Source organism: Epinephelus moara, chromosome 3 (genome assembly GCF_006386435.1).
Source record: "Epinephelus moara isolate mb chromosome 3, YSFRI_EMoa_1.0, whole genome shotgun sequence".
NCBI classification, from domain to species: Eukaryota; Metazoa; Chordata; class Actinopteri; order Perciformes; family Serranidae; genus Epinephelus; species Epinephelus moara.
Window position 1 is genome coordinate 11181022 of NC_065508.1, and position 22330 is coordinate 11203351.

Genomic DNA, 22330 nt, shown 5'->3' on the forward strand with positions numbered 1-22330 from the left:
TTGGTATATTGGTACTTCGTCCACCACTGCAACAGCTATAGTTCAACGTGTAGTTAGGAGCAGTGTCACACTAAAAATACAGTCACTAACATGCTGTTGAAACATGTTGCATCTATACGTCTTTTGACTTGCACATCCGTGTCAACCATTTAATTGTGAAACGGTCTTAAAGGTCCAGTGTGTGGGATTTAGTGGCATCTTGCAGTAAGGTAAGAACTGAAAATTCTTCAATGCAAAGGAGAACTATATTGCCTGATGCAAAAACTTAAATAGCTCCATCTGGAGCCAGTGTTTGATTTGACCGTTCTGGGCTACAGTAGAACAACATGGCAGACTGTGGAAGAGGACCCGCTCCGTATGTAAGGCAACCATTGTAATGGCTCATTGTAATGTAAAGTAAACACAGCAATTCTAATTTTAGGTTATTATAAACTGATGAAAACATAGTTATGAATATTACATGCCACTTCTGCCGAAAGATCCTTAAAGGTCCCTAAATCCCACACACTGGACCTTTAACATTTCAGTTTTCACCACCCTCACCTGTCCTCTTTGTTGATCTGATCACCGAAGCCGACGGTGTCAACGATCGTCAGTTTGAGGTGGACGTTGCTTTCTTGCAGGTCGTATGTTCGCGGCCGCAGGTACACGCCATTCTGATAATGGCTCGCCTCTTCGTTCTCAAACATGGTGTTGAAGAGTGTGTTCATTAACGTTGACTTGCCGATACCGGTCTCCCCTGTGGTTGGCAGGAAGTAGAGAGAGATGAGACAGAGAGACAGTTAAATTACTCTCTAGGAAGGAATTTATCAGATTTCAGACATGGGTTTTTATTGCAGCAACACTGTTTTGTATTTCTTTCATGTCAGGAAAAACAACAGAATGTTTGTGCTGTATTGTTGTAGTTAAACATGTTCTCTGAAGGAAAACAAATCAAGTAAATCCTGAGGGAAAAGACTGTAGAGAGATGTTCATCAGTTAAGACATGGCATTTCCGTGAGCTGCTAATTGTATACAGTATTTAACACATTCTGTCACACACACTGCTCACATGCTGTTGTTTGGTACTCACCTACACAGAGAATGTTAAAACAAAATCCCTGTGTGACCGATTTACTGACCAGTTGGTCAGGCAGGCTGTCAAATCCAACATGTCCGCCCAAACTCAGGTTACGCTTCTCTTCATTCTGACGGACACAAAACAAAACAAAACGTTAAAAGTCTGGTCGCGAGTGAGAAACGCACACATGGGGAAGACATTAGTGAGAGGTAGGAAGAGCTGAAGCTGGAGCATTCACATTCCTATGCAAATAAAAGACCCTGCGTACATTCTGCACATGTAAAACTCATCGGCTAACATTAGGAGATAGGTAATCAGGGCCTGCAGTGTGGATGAGAGGATGAGCTTCAAGAATAATCCATCACAAGCATGAAGAACTACAGACATTTCCACACAGAGAGATCTCTTCTCTGTGTGCTGCACTTCATAAGAAGCAACCAAACAAATTAACTCATTCAGAGATTTATTACAGTGTTGAAATGAGAATATCCTCAGATGGGTATAAAAATCATTTAGAGTTTACCAGTTTGCTGCAATAATTACAACATCATCATCACAAACATTTCAAAGCTATTCCTTTCTGTTACTTCAGTGCTGATGTATCACCACAGCCACTTAGTACAAGCAACGTAAATACATGATACAAAGCCATCTATCTTAATTTAGCCCCTGTATCATCATGTTTTCCAACAAAAGCTGCAGCACTCGAACCTGTAAACAAAACTAAAAATAACCTCCAATCACTTCTGCTACAGGAAATTATTGCAGAGACCTTGCAACACCGCTCTCTAATCAATGTGCATTTAGGAGAGAGCATCCTGGAACTAAGAGCCCAAAGATTACCGATACACGACCGACCGAAGACTTTTGGCATGTAAGCGTTTTCACCTTTGATCTCCCTTATTTGACCCATCTCAACTGAAGGAGAGACAGCCGGTGACAAGAGCGAGCGTGTTAAAGCTGTGGAGGAACAGACAGACAGCACCTTGAGATGAATGGGGCCACCCGAGCTCGGCTGGCTCAGCCACGAAGGACTGCATACTTGAAGGCTGATGTCACCGAGCGCAGGCAGCCTGAGAGCAGAGCTGAGCCTAACGCAACCGAACTGTGCTGAACTGAGAGGCGGAGGCAGACTCTGCATGCACAGTGGTTATAAACCTGACTGAACTGCACATTAAAGGATGAGCAGTGTGTGTGTGTGTGTGTGTGTGTGTAAGTACAGGGTTTAATATGTCAGGCAACACCACTGGGGTAATCTGACATGAGCTGAGCTAGGCAATACTGAGCTGAGGCACACTGTAAGTATATTACATTACATCAACACCCCCGTTCAAAGAAAAATAAAATCTATATAAGCTGTAAACGTGCTTTAAGTGTTTCTGCATGATTTGTTGTCTGTGAAACATCCAGCCAAGCTGAGGAAATGTGTTTTGTGGCAAGCCAAGTGGCAGCACAGCCACAGTCAAAACTTGAAATTGAAACTGGAGGGTTAAACTTCCATTTTTTAAGACACCTCGCTCTTGTTCCTTTTGAGTTTGAATGATATACTTATTAAAAATAGCTTTGAACAAGAGCATCTGTCAAATTAATGTTGTGTTTGAGGTACTCAGTGGCAAGTTTATATAAATGAGGAAGAAGCAATGGCCATTTTTTTGTTTGTTAAAGGATCGCTTCACCCATAAAATGCTCAGTATTTCCCCAAAACATGCATTTTCGCTGAACCTTACCATTTAAAACTGAACTGAAACAGCTGTAAACAGCTGTTTTGATATAGTTTGCTGTTGTTTAACTTCCCCAATCAGTCAATAAATCAGTATGTTAGCAGTCTTCCATGGAGGCATTCGACAGAAACAAAGCTTTCTTCACAAATTCAAAGTAACGTGGCAGAATTAATTGATATAAATGGTCATTTCGTGGGTGAATTATCCTTCAAATGCTGTAAACTCAGAGCTTGTCAAACAACATTTATGCCTCCCTGTGGTATTCAGTTTGCCGAATGAAGCTTGTGGAGATATTCGGATGGGTTGCTGGAGGGGCAGGGTGTGACCTCTGGTATCAGGCCTGAAAGGAAAGCGGTGCAATGACTTTCTGGATTCCTGAGTTGTGTTTAAAATAGGAGAAGTCGTCGATTTATATTAGCCTTTATTTACCCGGGGAAGGATAAATAAAGGCCTGCATGCTCATTTTCCATCAACACCCCGCTTTGTTTCCAGTTTCACATGCGGTAGCTGCCTAGCTGCACACAGTTGGTGATGAGGCATCTTGCTCAAGGGCACCTTGTGCGAGTGGGGAATTTGTTTTTTGTCTTACACCACAAGCCTGGAAATTCACACCTCAGCTCACACCGCCTTGCTTCTGGAAACTCACTGTGCTTATTCAATATCTGGGCCTTAAGCGAAGCATGACTACAGTTAAGGGGACAAGCTTGTGTCACACTCAGTCCTAAGGAGTATTTTGACCTTATAAACCTTGTTTCTGTGGAATTTGCCTCAAACTTACCAAACCACAATGGTGAAACTCTCAGATTCAGAAAAATAACAGAGATCCTGACTCATAAGATAATTCTAGGTTGACCTCCTACACTGCACCACACCGCGCTGTCAGCAGCACGTAATCTTTGTGTGAGAGTGTGTAAATCATGAGAGACAGATGGGTCTTTGACTGAGGGCTACAAAAAAAGCACGCAGACCTGACCATCAGAGTTATCTTCAAGGATGAGATGGAAAAGAAATGCAGACGTGGACACAAACTCCCCAAGCTGTGACATAACTGAATAAATGTGTGAGTGTGTACCGAACTCAGTGGCAAAAGAAGTACTTAGACTACTTAATTTTTTAGAAAATACTTTAAAAAAGCTGGTTTGCATTGAAAAAAAAAGCAATATCCTGACTGCACTGCACCTTTGATTTTACAAAGAAAACATAATTTGCAGAAGAAGAAGAGGATTGTATGTTCTGTATGAAAAATCTTAATCGACAAAATAACTAAAAGCAAGTAAACAACAATATCCGCCTTTGAAATGTGGTCGAGCGGATGTGTAAATAGCAGGAAATTGAAACATTGACCACTTAGCTTGCATGTAGGTCTAAGTCTATTCATGTACAGTGTGTGAGAGCTACAACTAATCACCATTGTCATGTGAAAACATCTCCATTTTTGGTCATTTTCTTGTTTGTCTTTGGCCGAAGGATTACATAGTTCACTGTGGGAAAAAAAAGAAAAAGACACTCTGCTCAGAACAAACTGGATGACATGAACAATTCATCACAAAGCTAAAAATAAACCTGATTGCCTTAGTTCCTAAAACATTTAGCCTACATTTAATGACAACAGCGTAACACCCATCAGCCCAGGATGTATAACCAGCAGAGGAGAGCTATTAGGGAAACTACTGTGGCTGCTAGTTCAGAGACGAGCAGCAAAGTATGACAGGAATGAAAAGCTTCTGGTTAACTGTCTAAAGGGTGAGGAAACAACGCAGTCGGCTCTCAGGCCACTGTATCACCAGGCCAACAGGAAATGGCTGCGCAGAGGGGCCCCAGGTGGCTCAAAGTGAAATGAGGCACAAACCATGTAAGATAGTTCACAATGCTGTGTGTTTGTAGCTGGCCGATGGGAACTGCTTCTTTCTGTCAGCAATAGGCCTTTTTCAAAGTCCTCTCACTTTCAGGGTGCCTGGTGCATGCTGGCTCACTGTTACACTGTCATAGCTTATGGGACACTTGAACAGAACAGAGCTATCAGTAATATTATTAGTAACACCTGTGTTTTTCCTACTATGACAAGTCCAAACGTCTGCTGTGAAAGGGGTTGCAATGTCAAATAAACAGCTGGAAATATTTTTCACTGTGCAAATGACTGGTGCAACGTGCCACAAGTTTTCTGATATACAGAGAGGACACTTTGACCTACTATGAATCAATCAAACCAGTTATTTTTAAGACACAGTGTGGTCACAGCATGTCGTTTACACTAAGCTACATATATATAGCTTATATATATTATATATATATATATATATATACACCGATAAGCCAAAACATTAAAACCACTGACAGGTGAAGTGAATAACATTGATCGTGTCATTACAACCTTTGGTCCTGGCATTCATATGGATGCACTTTTATGGACTCCACCCACCTAAGCATTGTTAGAGCCCAAGTACCCCCACTCATTGCAACAGTACCCCTGATGACAGTAGCCCCCCGGCAAGGCAGTGCACCATGCCACACTGCAAAAACTTCTCAGGAATGGCCTAAGGTATGTGACAAAGAGCTCAAGGCATCGACCTTGCTTTCAAATTTCACAGATCCCAATCTGATCAAGCATCTACGAGACAAACCGATGCCCTGGAGGTGCTTTGTCAAGGCCTCGACAGGTCAGAGCCAAGTCCGATCTATGATGGGGCCTCTGACCTGTCGAGGCCTGGATAAAGGACCTCTGGGGGTGTCCTGTGTTGTCTTACACCAAGGTGTTGTCAACGGATCCTTTAAGTCCCGTGGGTTGCGAAGTAAGGTACCGGCACGTCCCAGGAATACTCGATCAGATTGGTATCTGGGGAATCTAGAGGCCAGGTCAACTCCTTGAACTCTCAGTAACCTCCCTCAGGCCATTCCTGAGCAGAATTTGTGGTGTGGCATAGTGCACTGTCCTGCTGGGGGTTCACTGCCTTTGGGGAGTGCTACTGCCATGAAGGAAGGGCACTCAGTCTGCAATGGTGTTTGGATGGGTGGAATGCGTCAGGTGGCATCCACATGAATCCCTGGACCCAAGCATTCCCCTCAGAACATTGCATTGTAACAAGAAGATCGATGTTGTTTGCGTCACCAGCCAGTGGTTTTAAATCTTAAATTGCAATTCCCCTTTGCAAAATAACAATGGATATACAGACAACTATTATTTTGATTCTGGATTACTTTGATTCTGAGAATAACTAAAAAACAGTGAAGATTCTCAGGCGAGCTCTGAAGTTATGAGGAGCATCTGTCTTCTATGTGTCCTAAGACGATTTATGTGTGTTGATTCACGCTGAACATCAGAGATAATGATATCCTCAGGAAGTGTAAGTCACACTGAATCTAGAGATCCATGTATGCTTGTGTGTTCTGAGTTATGACACAAGAACAAGCAGCTATTTAATTACCTCCATGGGCTGTGTGTCACAGCCACCGCTGCAGCTCGCTCTGACGTCTGATTTAAAGGAGCTATATGTAAGAAATCTAAAGCAAATAGTCGTAAAATCATCCTAATATGTCACAGAGACTAAGGAATAATGTTCATATAACATACTGATCTCACNGCATTAGCAGCCAGCTCCTCCTCAGATGTATCCCGGCAGCAGCGTTAGCAGTGTCCCAGTACATAGCATTAGCAGCCGGCTCCTCCTCAGATGTATCCCGGCAGCAGCGTTAGCAGCAGAGAAGAGACTTGCTCGAACGGTCCGCTGGAAAACCGAAGATCAAGGACGTGGCGACGCGGCCCTGCCACGGCAGCCGCTCGCAGGCAAACAAATCAGTCTCCAGCGTGCCGCTGTCCAGCAACCTCGAATCTGTAGGGGAGGGGGGGCGGACACGACTTGCGGCAGTATTTTGAATTGAGTGCAGTAACCGTTTTGGCCACATTCTTACATACAGCGCCTTTAACTAATTGATTCAGCACTAGTTCAGTCTTTAAAGTCAATGCAACAAACTAAAATGAGTGAATACCCTGGCAGCAGGCAAGTAAGTTCACTCCGAAAGTTTACATAAATATGTGACGCACATCCATCCAGGCATAAACTGGGGGCAAAACCAAGATCTGTTTTTTATACACCTATCAGTCCACAGAAACATTTTTGGCCTAATATGACCTGAAATTCTCTCAGTCACCCTCTCCTGCTGCAGACCCCCCCTCCCGCTGTCTTTCCATCCCCTCTTCAGCCTTCCTCTCGCCTTCTGGCCTCCATTCCCACCTGACTTGTGTTTGCAGCTTGTGTCTGCCTGAGTGAGCCTCCACCTGACAGACAGCAGCAACCTGACAGACTAAGACACACGCTGCTGCAGCTGATGCTTGTGTGTAAGGAAACACACCGAGGTAAGGCCTTTGGAAAGGTTTCAAATATTTACAGTAAATTGTGGTGCACTTTGTGTAGGACTGGTTTCCTTTAAATGTCTTGTTTTCACATTAAATTTTAAGGAGGCAAGATCAAGTGCTAGATTGTATTCTGTATTTTTACAATGGTTCTTTCCTTCGATCACTTCACTGGACATTTTCCACTTCCTATATACATTATTTAGGCTATATTCGTTATTTTAACATATATATTGTATATGCAGCATGACGTACTGTTTTCTTGTGAAAGTCTTACTGGCTAGGGAAGAGGGGGAGCCTTACGTGGCATGACTTGGACAGTAGAGTAGGGCTGAAATGATGGCTAGATTGTTAATCAGTTATTTGACTGACAAAAAATTATCACAAAATATTCCAAAAATGATCATTCATTCATAATAAGCATCTATAAATCAGGCAAAAAAGCATAACCCTTGCAAATTCCAGCTTCTCAAATGTGAGGCTTTGCTGCTTTTCCCAGTTTCCTATGATTGTAAATTTCATTTCTTAGTGTTCAGGACTTTTTTTCTGACAGTAAATGCAACATAAAGACGTCACTGGGTTCTGACATTGCCAGAAAGCTCTTGGTTGTTCCTGAGGCAAGGTTGAGGACTAGGGGACAGAAATTCCTCTGTCATAATGCAACGACCTGCCAAAGAATTTCAGGTATGCAAAATGAGTATCTTTTTTTGTGGTGACCACATCATAAGGCTTTCTTATCATCTGTAATCTGGAAAACATGCATGTATGGGAGATTGTACACATACGTTTCTGTGCATGTATATATGTAGTTTATATGTTTTTATATTGGTATGTATACTGGGTATATTTTGTCATTTTGGTTTTACTATTGATATGTGTTTTATTGTTTTCGCTTGAATTATTCTACAGGTTGTTTGCAATCACATGACTCTTATGACATGCAAAATTCAGATGGCGGGCAGGAAGTGAAAAATCCATATGTGGATATAGAAGAAAAGTGACATAAAAGGGTTGGATGAAACTGCAAGCAGACGTTATCATGAGAAAATTTAAACTCATGTTGGACGTGATCCATACACAATGGAGAAAAGTATTTTTTTCCCACAACTTGACCAAATTGCCTGATGTAGACACGATTGTCGTTGCAAATGACCTCGTCCTCCAGACCTAGTCACATTACAATCATTACTATTATTACTAATGTCACTAACGTTACACAGCAAGCCGATGAAAGCAGTCTAGTGGACTATACCTACTCTGCGTGCAGTTAGGTCCACTTACTACTGAAACAATTGCTGTCTTGTTTTTGGCTGGGTGAGTAAACGTGCTTGAGTATAACTGTCTTTCATATTTCAGCTCTGTACATGGATGCATTGCTGTCAGGATAACGTTACCTGGTAACGTTAGCTAACTTTAGTGAATATTTTTCTACCTATCGGGTCAACCGCTCCGAGAGGTCTGATGAAACGCTGTTAAAAAACACTATAACATTTATATTTGAAATTAGTTGACTCCAGTCATCGAGACAGAAGATGGAGAGGTTTGATCCACACCTGCAGCTTTTTGTCAGTGACTTATTTTCACTTCTCCCATTTCTGTCCTACAATTATAAGACCTAAAGTGGCCTATGTTTTTTCCCAATTTAATCGATTGGAATTGCCTTAAACAGTGCGGATCATAGACATTTGTTCAGTGTTAGTAGTCTTTGCCTGCAGCTGCCTGCCCTCCATCTGGACAGTACACCTATATATAAAGTCAAATGCAAAGAAGTTATTAACTGAGAATTCATCAAGCAGCAGCAAAGTACAGCTCACTGCCATCATTACATTATTTCTGCAGCCAGGATGCGTGTTCATGCATTTCAGGTGCCAAGAAATTCTTTGCAACGTAGGTCAACATGTCACTAGGGCTGCAACTAACGATTATTTTCATTGTCAACTAATCTGTCGATTATTTCTTCGATTGGTCGACTAATCATTTTATCGAAAAATGTGTTAAAATGTTGAAAAATGTCGGTCTGTCTCTCCCAAACCCCAAAATTATGTCATCTAATGTCTTGTTTCGTACTCACACCAAAGGGTTTTAGTTCACTGTCATGAGAGAGTGTGTAAAGCTGCCAATATTTGAACTCAAGAAGCTGCCATAAGAGTATTTTGGGGTACTTTTTAGGGATGTACCGAATATTCGGTAACCGAACCGAATATATTCAGAATATTGCAAAAAAACATACATTCGGTATTCAGTGGAATAAGTGAAAAGCAAGGCCGAATAATAGCGGCGTGTTTTGATAATGCAATCAAACAGCGTGCGGTGACGGACAGAGTAAAATGTCGGCAGTGTGGCGATATTTTACTCCGTCCGTCACCGCACTCGCATTTGCGACTAAAAATAGTTTTGTTCGGGCAAAATAAATCATTCAGCATGCTGTGTGAGTACAGATTTCAACCAGCAGCAGAAACGAAACGGCGAATCCCACCGGTTGTGGGTTGAACGGGGGTCACAGACACGGACAGGAATACGTATTCCTGTCAAATACGGTGGCGTATGATAACGGCTTACCGGCGACAGAGAAGTCCGGCTCCAGGTGAATAACTTGTCGTCATGACTGCCCAAAAATACCTGAACAGCCGAGCCATGGCGGCACACAGTATGTGGCGTATCAGAGGAGAAACGAGCCGTTCACATTTCTCTCTTTTAGTCTTTCAGTGGCAGGTAACGGCCCACAAACCTCACCGCACTTTAGGGACTGTTCTTTACTTATGAAGGGACTGTTCTTTACTTGTCAGGGGAGGAGGGTGGCTGGTTGATTTTTGCTTGATTTTTATTTTATTTTATTTATTTATTTTATTTTGATCCCCCCTATGTTCATCACTCATTGATGCTGTTTTTGAAGTAAGAATAAGTCAATAAGTAATTTATTCCATTGAAATATCATTGATGTATTATAGAAAAGTGATTTATCTTTTTATAAATGACAAAAGGCACATCTGCCTCATTTTCGCTGTGGTGTCCTGATACTACTCAGAACCATGATACTTTCACTGGTATCGTACCGTGGGTCCCAATTTTGGTACCGTGACAACACTAATCTGGAGGGGGTTCATCTGCAAAAACTAATGAAAACTAATAAAAAACGGCATTCGGTACTTGGTATTCGGCCAAGCGTTTAATATTATTCGGCTTTGGCTTCAGCCACAAATTTTCATTTCAGTGCATCCCTCGTACTTTTATAGTACTTTTCTATGAAAAATGACTCAAACCCATTAGTCGACGACTAAAATAGTCACCGATTATTTTAATAGTAAATTAGTCATCGATTAGTCGACTAATCGTTGCAGCCCTACTTGTCACAGGACTCTGTTTATGGACTGGCTGTGGGCAATCTCAGGCCACAATTCACCACCAAAAGTTAAACTATCACTAACATTTAGTTTGGCCACACTTGACTACAAAATCAGTCCACAGCTCACTGAACTTGGAGCAGCCACTGCAGCTTTCCATAGACATTGCATGGAAGCTGGCAACGGGCCACACTGCACTGCTGCTTGTAGTATTTTAGGCATTATACCTGTCCTTTTTAAAGCTCTTAGTAAACACTGATTTTGATGAGTGCTATATAAATATAATTGTTATCTTTATTATTACTATAAATGCTATAGTGACACTAAAGGCACTGACTTGCCTTTGTATCCTTGACTTGACAGTATAATCTGTACTTAAACTGGTCACCAAGCAAACTTAATATGGAACTACTGACATCCATTTTGCTAAAAAATACCTTACTACAACAAATACTTTTAATTTCTGAAGGACTGCTGTGCCTTAGTATAATTGTTAAAAGTGTACTCACTGAAAAAAACAAAGCTTTACTTCCTGTCAAGAGAAATATATCGGGTTAAGGGCTTCTAGAGACACTATGGGCCTAATTCAACTAAGCATCCGTGAGGGGAGGAGACCACATGATAACCTCAATAACAAACCCACACGCACATTTAGTTCTCTATGGTTGAGGTGGGGTGGTGGCTGATACTTCCTGTCCAAACACAGTCATGTAGACTTATGAATGTGCCACATGTCTTTTGAATTGTAATCATGAGTGGACTGCGACATCATACTTCTGCAAGAGGTCTTTGTATTAACGGTCATTATGAATTTTACATCTCATCCAACATCCAACAAGAAATATACTTTTATTTTACAATATTGACAGCTCTAACCCACACCTACAGATTTTGTTCTTGTGTGCCGCAATAGCCGTCCTCCTGCCACTACTTGTGCTAGCGGTGATGTTGCAATGATAAAAATGTTGACGGTTGAGATTTGCCCGTGTGCCATCAGAGATTCACAAGCACAAAGATAAAAAACAAGTTTTCATCCATTTATTATCAAATGCCCTCACACTCTCTCTCTCTCTCTGTCTCTCTAGGCTCACAGTCATGCACAACAATTGTATGACCACATATCTGCTCAGCCTCATCACTCATCTATGCCCAACAGGAAAGAAAAAAAATGAGCGCGACAGACAGGAGAGGAGACAGGAACCATTTTATGAGACAGATGTACAGCTCACTCATCTTTATAGGACTTTAAAAAAATACACAGTTTCCTCACTATCCCTGAATGCTGCAAGTGTCCTAACAAAATCTTTTTTATAGCTCTCTCAGTTATGTGATTAGCCTCGAGCCAAACTCTGACATTTCTTTATGGATTAGAGGTAAAACTCTCTCTCAGGCATGTAAAAGCTTTCACACGTGCTAAGTATTCAAGACCTGGACGAGTTAGTTATGCATGTTACTGAATGCTGAAGACATGTAGCCTATGACTCGAGCAATTAAACAACATAATATTTTGATCAGTAAATCAAGCTTTCATTTTATTTCGATAGGACTGTTTAATCAGAGGAAATAACAGGAGAGATGTCTTGCATTGTTCCGACTTGGCTCATTTCCTGGCTTTTCTAATCAACGTGTAGAGACATCACAACCAACTGAATTTTGCATATAGAGTACAACCTTTAGGATTAATGACTGTCCCTTTTATTTACTCTCTGTTTTGGGATGTTGACTGCACTGCTAGAGCCATCTCAGCCAAGTCAGCATTCACATGCTTCCTGCAAGTTGCATGGCTCAGAATCCAAATCAGAATCAAAGCTAGAAACCATCTTGCAACAGCAATCTGCGACGTGAAACTAATGTCACCAGGAGCATGAAGTTCCCTACTTCTGACCCCCTTGCTCAGACCACACCAATCTTTGAACTCAACACTCTTTTTGATCTAAACACCTGCTTTGTGAAACTATCTCTTTGCCAAATATGTCGGGACAGACATATAAACACCTGGGAAAATACTCAAAACTGCCTCTGTGGTAGTTTCTGCAACTATGTGTTAGCTGGACCACATTTTGCCATCAATTTGCCACACACACACAGATTCATGAGTTGAAAACAATGCCAGCCCTTGCCATATCATTGCAGCTGGTAAAAATGGGACTCCATGCAGCTTTTTACGGTTTGCACTGATAAAAAAACACATCCATATCCCATGTGAAGCACATAAACATCACAATTAGGGCACTTTGCGCTGCAGAGCCTTTCAACAAGAAACATGACTGCTGATGGATTCACCGGGTGCTGCAATTATTAAACTTGCAAGGTTATGGAACATCCTCCATCTTCCAGGCCATCCCTACAACAGCTGTTCAATGTGGACGACATATTATCGTGAACTTTGCCTCCTTTGTTCAAACAGAAAGAATACTAGTGGTAAATCCAAATCAAAACAAACATTACAGCCTTAAAATTTTCATTTAGCTTTTGCCAACACTATGTTGAAAGTCATTTCAGTGTTAGAGCATCACAATTTAGGCTCCAACAGGTCTTTGACAAATACTGACCTATTCTATAGATGGATATTGACTCATCATCGTCACTACAGAGGCCGCAGCTCGGCTGTCATGATTCATCTAAAACATCGGATTTGACAGGCTCGCCTCAAGGCAGTTCTGGCCTGTACGTTCTATATACAGCCTACATCACTGCCGACACACAACAGACAGTTTACTTGACCTGCAGTCTGTCATGAGCAACCGAACAACATGGAAAAGGCACTGGCTGAGATTTGAAGGAGGTGTGTTTTAAGCACTGGAATGTGTTTAAAATGAACAAATTTGCATTGAATAAAGCAAAGTATTCAGAAGTTAACATCGCTCTCTGAGCAAACAAGTGAAGCTGCAGTTTTAAAGTGCAAGCACCTTGCCCCATAATTCCTCATTCCTTGTCTCTTGCCTTTAAGCACTTTATGAAGCTAATTTCATTTTATGCATGCAAGCCTCATGGGAGAGACAATACTCTTCAGGGTCAGTAAGCAACCACTGTACACGCTTAATATGTTGTAGGGCATTTCATTACATAACCATTTAAGTGAACAGCATCCTTTTCTATATGCTACACACTCTCATGCAATCAATGAGTGAAAACAATAGATGGGTAGTTGGCTCCATTGATCGCCTCATGTGGCTCTCTGGCCTAGAAAGTTATCCCAAAGCTACGAAGTCCACTGGATGGAATTGACGTGGGCAAACAATGCAACCAACCTCACATCCCTATCAATAACTGCACATAATTAACAGCGTGCCCTTTACACAAACTGCCCGGCAAGCGTGTCAGTTTGTTCAATATGGTCTCACTTAGTTCAGAAAGTTAGACAGGAAGTCAAACAGACAGTCAGGCAACTGTGCTGCTGCTAACACACTGTTGTTCCACCGGCTTGTTTCACTGCAAAATCAGCATTTCTCTCATTAATCAATTCTCAAAATTTGTATTCCAAAAGAGACATTTTAGAGATCGCAATTCTGCAATATCTTCTGCAACCTGCACCCCCCTCTTGGACACTATCCTAATTTAAGGAATGCCAAGTGTGCAGTATCCTATGCACCTTCTTTTTGGATCCTTTCCTTCCTTTGCAGACATGTGTTGCACCAAGAAGTGGTAGGAGTGGCCCCGGGAGTGTGTTCTTAATCTCTTTATCCCTGAAACTCAATGCTGCTTACTGTCCAATTCAACACCGAAAGGATCTCTTCAAGCATCTGCCAAAAAGTTAATCACCCTACTTAAATCCCCTCCTGTGCATTTGCCTCGTCACTGTAATACTGGTTTCCCAAATGCTTTGTTGTAGGACTGCGTGAATTCTTGAAATGCTTGAGAGCGCATTGCTATCTTCTTCAGCCTGTGTTGCATCACCATACTGTACCCACAGGGTTCCACCTGACTGACAACAGGGCTTGTCACTATGAAAACAATGCGGGATACTGATGGTATGCCTAACCTAATACTGCAAAGAGAAATGCAGGCTATCAGCAATGTAGCCAGAGCTTCTTTAGTATCTGTGTGGTGAAACTGACATGGCCTTTGGTGTAAATATCACATTGTATGTCAAGAAAGTGAGCCACAAGTTTAATTTTGCACCCCTGAGGAGGAAGTTAAAATGAAACCACATGTCAACACATTGTTAGGACTGAGGCACATCAGTGTGGCTACTGCTTTTTACATGTAGTAACTCAATGCCACATTCTTTTTGCACAACAGAGCTGCAATACACCTTCAAGCATGTCTGTAGTGGCATAGAAGCGCAAAACAACTGTGCCATACTTGAGAGTATTTCTATGTGCTAGCTAGCCAATGTGGTTGTATTCAAAAGCAGTGATATGATTTAATAGTCTTCCTAACGTTAAATGTTTTGTGTTACAGCCACTTCCAATCACCTCAACTGTAAACAGTTAAACGTTGCTACACCCATTTGTGCACATCAGCAGCAGCAGCGTACACGTTACATGGGTAGACACAAAATTACGACAATAAACGTTACAAGAAACGACATTAAAACAGTCAACAATGGCAGCGTCATCCTAATTAGTCTTAACTGAAAGAAACCCCTCAGTCACCATCACAGAAATCACTTCCACCATCTCGGCTGAGCCCACATTGCAGGCTTCAAAAGCGGGGGAGGCTTAGCTCCACAGCGGCTAACACACTTTTACTAATCACAACCAAGTGGCTGCACTTGCAATATGTTTCGGTGGAGAGAAAGGAAGAAGAAAACAAGAAGCCCCGTGGCTTTTACTCACCGAAAATACGTCAACGTCCGTGGCAGCCATGGTGCGGAATGTATGGTGTTGGTGTGCTGGGCAGACTGAGCAGAGGCGAAAGGGAGCAGCCCTCGTCTCTCCGTACTAGCCTGCTGCTAAACTACTGAGCCGAGCTGACAGAGATAGGAAGAGAGGGACACAAGACGGAGAAGAGCTGGTAACTGGGCAGGGAGGCTACCAGCGAGGCGACAAGATGACTACCTCCTACCTCACTTCTGTTTCGCTCAGTCTGGCAAAACCGTTTCGTGTCTTCGTTTCGACCTTTGCTTAGAGTCGAAAGAATTGTAAATTAGCTTTTTTTGACTTATATTAACTGTGTAGCACGGGATAGTAGGAAAAGAAACCGGGAAACGGAGCTAACAGCAGTTCGTTTGACGCTCCTTTTCCGCGCATGCGCAGTAATGCGGATACATGATTTAACGTATAGTGGCGTTTAAAACAATAGCTTCCAATTTTTGCTAATTACCAAGAGTTAATGCCGCAAAATATAGATGTATCATTAATATGGAGCAGTTTAAAGCAGCCTTGAGACGTTTCCATGCCCTTGCAAGAGTCAACGTTTACACGTACGTTAAAGTAGGACGTGAACTATCTTGACGTTAAGGTTACATCTTTGGGCGGGACAGATACGTTCCAATATGGCCACTTCTCGGGAACTCCCATTCAGTCCAGGAATGTCATGCTGCACGCGCTACAAGCCAGGACAGGAGCGAGCAGCAGCTCGGAGCGACAAGGTGGGGAGAGCACAAATATTTGTGCCAGCGGTGGAGATAATAAAACACATAATCATCACCTCAGTGTAGCCAACTGTGTGTGTGGGTGTGTGCCATTTTCAAGACTGGGTATTAATATTTAAATGAATTAATGAGGTCACTGATTGAGTTTACTTGGAGTGCGATTCAGCCAATCAGAGCAAGGCATCTTAAATTGTTTCCATATTGTGTCTAATTAACTCAAATAATAAAACCAGTGTCTCAAAATTTGTGTGTATTGTGTGACATGTAGGGTACTTTTCTCAGCTTTATGCAGGCATCAGATTTACATTAAACATTTATTCATAGGCTAGAGTGTACTAATGTTTTTAGGGCCTGACCAATACTGGATTTTAAGGGTGATAGCAGTGTTTTAGACATTAGAAAACCTGGTGATAATTGGCTTAGAGGGTCCAGTGTGTAGGATTTAGTGGCATCTACTGGCCACTATCTACCGTCCCACTGGAAGGAGGCCCCGGGGTAGACCCAAAACACGCTTGAGGGATTACATATCTCATCTGGCCTGGGAATGCCTTGGGGTCCCCCAGAGGGAACTGGAAAGCGTCGCTGGGGAAAGGGACGTGCCACTTTGTTTGCCACTATGTCAGCTCTTGGAGGTAGAAGTTTTAATAGGCTACAGTTTTGTAGAGCTGACATAGTGGAAACCATGAAAGAGGACCTGCTCTCTATGTAGATATAAATAGCTCATTCTTATTTTTAGGTGATTATACACTCTGTGAATATTATGAACATTTTCATAAACTGGGCAAACAACTTTCTTTAACCTCTTTGGGTTGGCACATGGGAGAAGTTTCAGTTCCGCAAACTCACCACTAGATGTCACTAAATCCTAGACATTGGACCTTTAACAAGTGTGTTTGATATTACTTAAATATGGTTATTTAATTTCTAAAAAAAGTCCTGCTCAGATGGTGTAAACTGTGACCATGATCTAATCTGAGTTACATACATTTTAATACAAATTATGCCTTTGTTAGTTGTGTGTGTGTGTGTGTGTGTGTGTGTAAGTGTAACAGGACAGGACAAATAAACCTACTATTGTTGTGTATTTCTTTTATCATTAGTATTTTTTATTATTAGTGGTGGAAGAAGTTGGGGTTATTATTATTATTATTATTATTTATTTTTTTATTTATTTTACAAAAAACTGTCAAGTATAGGCAACCAACGCCTTTACTTTTATCGTGACAGAAAACATAAACTTGATTCATCATTACTCTTCAGTTGAAACGTGTTTTTGAACTGGCAGCCACTTTGCCTGCAGGGATGCATATATTATTCAAATAGTGTCCACGTCTGCGCCTCTCCCCGGAAAAAGACTCCTCCAGGTGGAGAGGAGAGGAGTGAGCAGCCAGGTGAGGCTTACTGTACTGTCAGCAGAACAAAGGTGGAACAGCACCAACACACAGCGCGGCTCTCGGAGGTAGATGCTTTAATATACTATAGTTTTAATAATGGCTTTGACGCAAGAATCCGTCCTGTGTGCGCTGATAGCGGAGGGAGGCAAATTGAAGAAATCCGACTTAGTGGCGAAGTTCAAAGGTTTAATAGACTGCGACGATCCCGCAGAGAAGCAACGGAACAGGGAACTCTTCAAGACTTTTGTCAACAGGCTCGCCGTCGTCAAGGAAATCGACGGTGTCCGGTATGTTGTCGTCAGGAAAATGTATCAGCATTTACTGGAGGGTGCCCAGACTGAGCAGAGCCGTGTGGAAAACACTGAAAATAAAGAGATCCCGCAGACAGGTGAGCAGCAGCGCCCACCTGCGCAGACTGAGGAGACTGATAATGCAGGAGGGGAAAGATCAGCTGCTCCTGAACCTGATCCAGAACAGGCAAGTGAATGTGGTGAAAATCCCACTGATGAAATGTCTCCCATTCAGCAGGCGTTGCAAAGGTGCAGATCCATGGATGTTAGAGTTAAAAGAACACTGAATTTTGAGATTAAAAATCAGGGCACAAATGAAGATACTTGCATACGAAGCTGGGCCATAAATAAGCCCACCAGCATCCAGAACAAACCCTTTGCCTTGCCTCTGAGGATGCCTCCCACCACCACAAAGGTTGAGATCCACAAACTGAAGGTGGACCCTCCTGAAAGCCCAAAACTGGACTCTTTTAGAAACAAAAGAAGGCCCCCTGCAGTGGAGACAGGCGGCAGCATCAGCTCACCCCAGCTGAGAAGGTCAGTGAAGAGCACCAAGGCGTCAGAGGGGCCCAAAGAAACAGGAGTCCCCTCCTTGGTTCCCCTGGAGCAGTCAGAGCATGAATGGCTGGTGAAGTGCGCAGCCGGCCACTGGAGCCAAGTTTACGGCCTACTGCTGAGAGACAACCAGCTGGCCGAGAAGAGGGACTTCATGTCAGGGTTCACCGCTCTGCACTGGGCAGCCAAATGTGGGAACAGCGAAATGCTTGTGAAGATTATCGACCTATCCAAGAAGGCCGGGGTTGACATTGACATTAATGCAAAAACACACGGCGGATACACTCCTTTGCACATTGCCGCCCTGCACGACCAGGAGTACATCATGGCCATGCTGGTGGGGGAGCACGGGGCCGATATAAGCATCAGGGACAACTGTGGGAAGAGGGCCTACCACTATCTGCACAAAGGCGCTTCTGTGACTGTGAGAGAGATGCTGGGTGAACCTAAAGCCAAGGAGGCCCAGGACAGGGCCCTGCAGGAGAAAGATGAGACGGACCTGGTCCCGGATCTCTCCAAGGGCCTGTATTCTATAAGTCGTCTCTTCCAGCCCCATGTGACGGGCCATAAGAAGAAGCACAAGCAGAGGCCGGCATTTTACTCCTTGAGCGATGGCCCCATCGAGGAGGGAGAAGACAGCAGCAGACACAGAGTTTTATCAGATGTTTTTATGTGAACTCGGAACTCTTTCTTGTCTTATAGTGTGCCAACCACTATAAATGTGACTGACAGTCCTCTGATTTTCAGACCCTCTTAAACAAAGACAAAAACACTTAAAAGAAAATCAATTACTTCTCTCTTGTTTTACATTTTATTTATATTTTCTTGATATTTGATGACCAAAAAAAGGATATTTTAATCAGCATGGTTGATTGATTCCAAGTTAGAGACATAGAGTGTTGGTTTGAGATGTTATCTGTCTGAGTTGTATCTTAAGGCAGGTGTGTAAACATAACATGATTCAGAAAATGTTCCAGTGAGTCCAGTGAGTCGTCTCATTGCTCACTGTCTACGGTCTCTTGAAGGCAACATCTTCACAATAAGAGGACTCACACTCACACAGCTTAAAAATATAACAGACATTATGTTTACTTTATGTTTAATAATGAATTCCCAATTCTCAAAATCAAGACGGACACATCCATAACTTGATTTTTAAGTGTCTGTTCTCTAAAAAATGTCTTCTTTGAATCTATTTCTGATCAAAGTGAATCAACACCAACAGGAAATCAGTCTATGCCAGAAAAAAGTCTCTGAAGTAGCAGAAATATGAAGACTGGACTTGTGTGTTTTCACCTCTGACTAACTGAGATAAACCTGAGTAACAAAGTGGTCACACTCTTGATTTCCAGAGGCAAACACGCCCAGACAAAAAACCGAGGGTGTGCTTACTTATGGGTGAATCAAACCTCTGGAAGCAACACAACAAATTAATAAATAAAAATTGGAGAAATGTTTGTGCCTCTGAGGAGGATTTAGAGCACTTGCCTTTTCATCGCTTCACTTTATCACAGATTAATTATTAAACGCAGCGAAGCATTAAGGAGCAGCAAACATCCCACTGAAAAACCCTTAAAGAAAACAAACATTTGAATTCACTGGATTATCTTTTACAAGATTAGGTAAAGGGTGTGTCATTCAGTAAGAGGTGTGCAGGTGTTCCATAAATCGTTATAGTCCCTGTATGTGCCAAAACTTCTGTGAGACGTGGCTCAGAGCCATCTTTCATCTCGCTGAGACAGCTGTGATTCAGCTTCATGAGCAGCAAACTGGGAATGAGTGTGTGTATTTGCATGTGGGTGGCTGAAAGTGTGTTTTAAAGCTGCCTTGTTTCCTGCCTGTCATGATTCCTTGTTCTGGTTGACAAGAGAAGAATAAAAGAAATGTTTTGAATGTGTCAAGATGGCTAGTGTGGCTGCATCTTGTTTGGGGGATACAAGAGTGATGGGTAATAGGGAGAAGCAGTGAGAAGAAATGGTACACGTCCTGTGGTCAGCCTCGTTCTCTTCTCCCCGCCTCAAGTAGTCTCCCTCTGTTTCTTTCGTGATGTCACTTCCCCGGCAGCTTACATTGTCTTTACGTCAAGACGATGTTTCATCTCTGAGCCTCAGGGTTTTATTAAGCAAATGTTTTACGCTGCTGCTGCTGCTGTGAGCAGAAAGGCCACCACAAGGTCAGGAACAAGACCCCGAGTGGCAGAGAAAGTACTCAGATCCTTTAGGTACAGGAAGAAGAAATACTGTCATTTGATATGACACTATAAAAGGAAAGTGTGAGAATATGGAAGTGCGAGTGCTAACCTTAAAGGGAAACTTTTCAACTTGGACCCTATTTTCAGATGTTTTTGTGTCTACATGATTAATGGTGAAAAAACCATTTTTGAAATTGGTCCAGTATTAAAGGAGAGTGATGTGGCTGACAGTGGCAAAACAAGCTGCAATGTAACCAATTGGGGCATTTGTGCACTGTGAATTTATGTCCACAAAAAGTGCTTGTTTTTGCCAGGACAGGCTCAGATTGTTGTTATATGCGTCAACCCCGTTCTGTGGTCAATAAATGAGGAGCAGACCTCCCTCTGTGTCACTGGTAATGAGGAAATACGAGTACTGTTTGTGATTGAAATGCTTAACGGCCCTAGAGTCTAGGTACCATGTCTGAAGGGTTATTTTGGTTCCAAAGATACCATACTGAAAGTGTTTGGTGTAAACAGGACTTTAGACACAAAAACATGACAAAGTAGCGTCCAAGTTGAAAAATGCCAAAAGTAAAGATGCTTTTTTTGTTTTTAGCCTGGACCCGATTTCCAGATGTTTTTGTATCTTCATGATTTATGGTGAAAAACATTTTTGAAACTGGTCCAGTGTTAAAGGAGAGTGATGTGTCCGACAGTGGCAAAACTAGCCGCGCACTGTTTTGCGCACTGCCAATTTACGTCCACTAAAAGTGCTTGTTTTTGCCAGGACAGGCTCAGATTGTTGTTATATGATAAACAAGGTGCAGACCTCCCTCTGTGTCACCCGTGATGAGGAAATATAGTGAGTGCTGGACAGAGCAGTGGGTGACAACAACCCCACCCACATTCAAGAGTAGGCCTACTGTTTGTGATGAAAACACTAAACAGCCCGAGGGTCTAGGTACCATGTCTGAAGGGTTACTTTTGGTTCCAAAGATACCATACCAAAAGTGTTTGGTGAAAACGGGGCTTTAAACACAAAGACATGACATGACATGTCCAGGATGAAAAATATCAAAGTTTCTCTTTAAGTTTTAAAAGTAGAGATGCTTGTTTTGGCAAAATAAACACATTTCTCAATACCACAATAATATGTACTGTAGTATCAGATAAACTGAGGTTTGAAGGAATGCCATGACATTTTTGTAAATTTGCTTTCTTGGTGAGAGTTAGCTGAGAAGTGGTGTGGTATCTTCTCACCTAACTCTCAGCAAGAAAGCAGATAAAGGTATTTAACAAAACATCGAACTGTCCCTTTAAATGATAATCAAGTGATCTATAATTTTTTTCTACCTCTGCAGATGTTAAGTAGGATTTGATTTAAATCATCTTCTCCTCTTACTCAAGTACTGGACAACATCCAATGTGTCGTCTCTGTATTTGCATAGTAAAATTAGCACACACTAACACACCATAAATTAGGCCTGCCAGCCATATTCTGGAGAAGAAAGCTCCACATGACATGTACACAAATTTTAGTTTTAATTACTATGGTAGAGAAGTATAATGAGGAGTGTGAATTATTATCCCTTGTGTGTATGTGCAACGCTCCAACACAAACATCTACTGTAATGAAGATGTGGTAAATCATGGTGGTTTAAAACCAGCTGTATTTTGGCTCAAGAAGACAACTTAGTTAATCTTCATAACTGAGCTGTGTAATGACTGCCAGAGGTGAGAGGAGGAGGCTGGAGGTGTGCTTACATTCCTGCGGGCGGAGGGTTCAGAGTTCAGGTGCAGTAATCACTGAGTCATCATGATGTCCAAAACTACCTGAAAATCACAGTCAATTTAACAGTCACTTGGTGGCATGATGCAAAAAACCACTTTGTTTAATCCAGCATTTTCT

The 22330-nt window shown here is 42.2% G+C and overlaps 2 protein-coding genes across 2 annotated transcripts in view; one reads left to right on the forward strand and one right to left on the reverse strand.

Moving 5' to 3' along the window:
* The window catches only part of septin8a (septin 8a), a 39779-nt gene extending 24370 nt beyond the window's left edge, over window positions 1-15409 (reverse strand). The window contains exons 1-3 of the mRNA XM_050036790.1: window positions 15252-15409; window positions 1073-1187; window positions 544-739 (exon numbers count right to left, since the gene is read on the reverse strand). Of these exons, the coding sequence (XP_049892747.1) occupies window positions 544-739; window positions 1073-1187; window positions 15252-15281 (341 nt within the window). The 5' untranslated portion in view covers window positions 15282-15409. The remainder of the gene's footprint in view (window positions 1-543; window positions 740-1072; window positions 1188-15251) is intronic.
* Window positions 15410-17395: 1986 nt separating this feature from the next.
* On the forward strand, window positions 17396-20803 carry LOC126387777 (ankyrin repeat domain-containing protein SOWAHA-like). The gene has a single exon (XM_050040435.1). It carries the CDS (start codon window positions 17500-17502, stop codon window positions 18922-18924), a length of 1425 nt encoding a protein of 474 aa, XP_049896392.1. The 5' UTR covers window positions 17396-17499; the 3' UTR covers window positions 18925-20803.
* The last annotated feature ends 1527 nt before the right edge of the window (window positions 20804-22330 follow it).

Coding starts and splice junctions, on each gene's coding strand:
- LOC126387777 (XM_050040435.1), top strand. CDS start 17,500: ATGGCTTTGACGCAAGAATCCGTCCTGTGTGCGCTGATAGCGGAGGGA.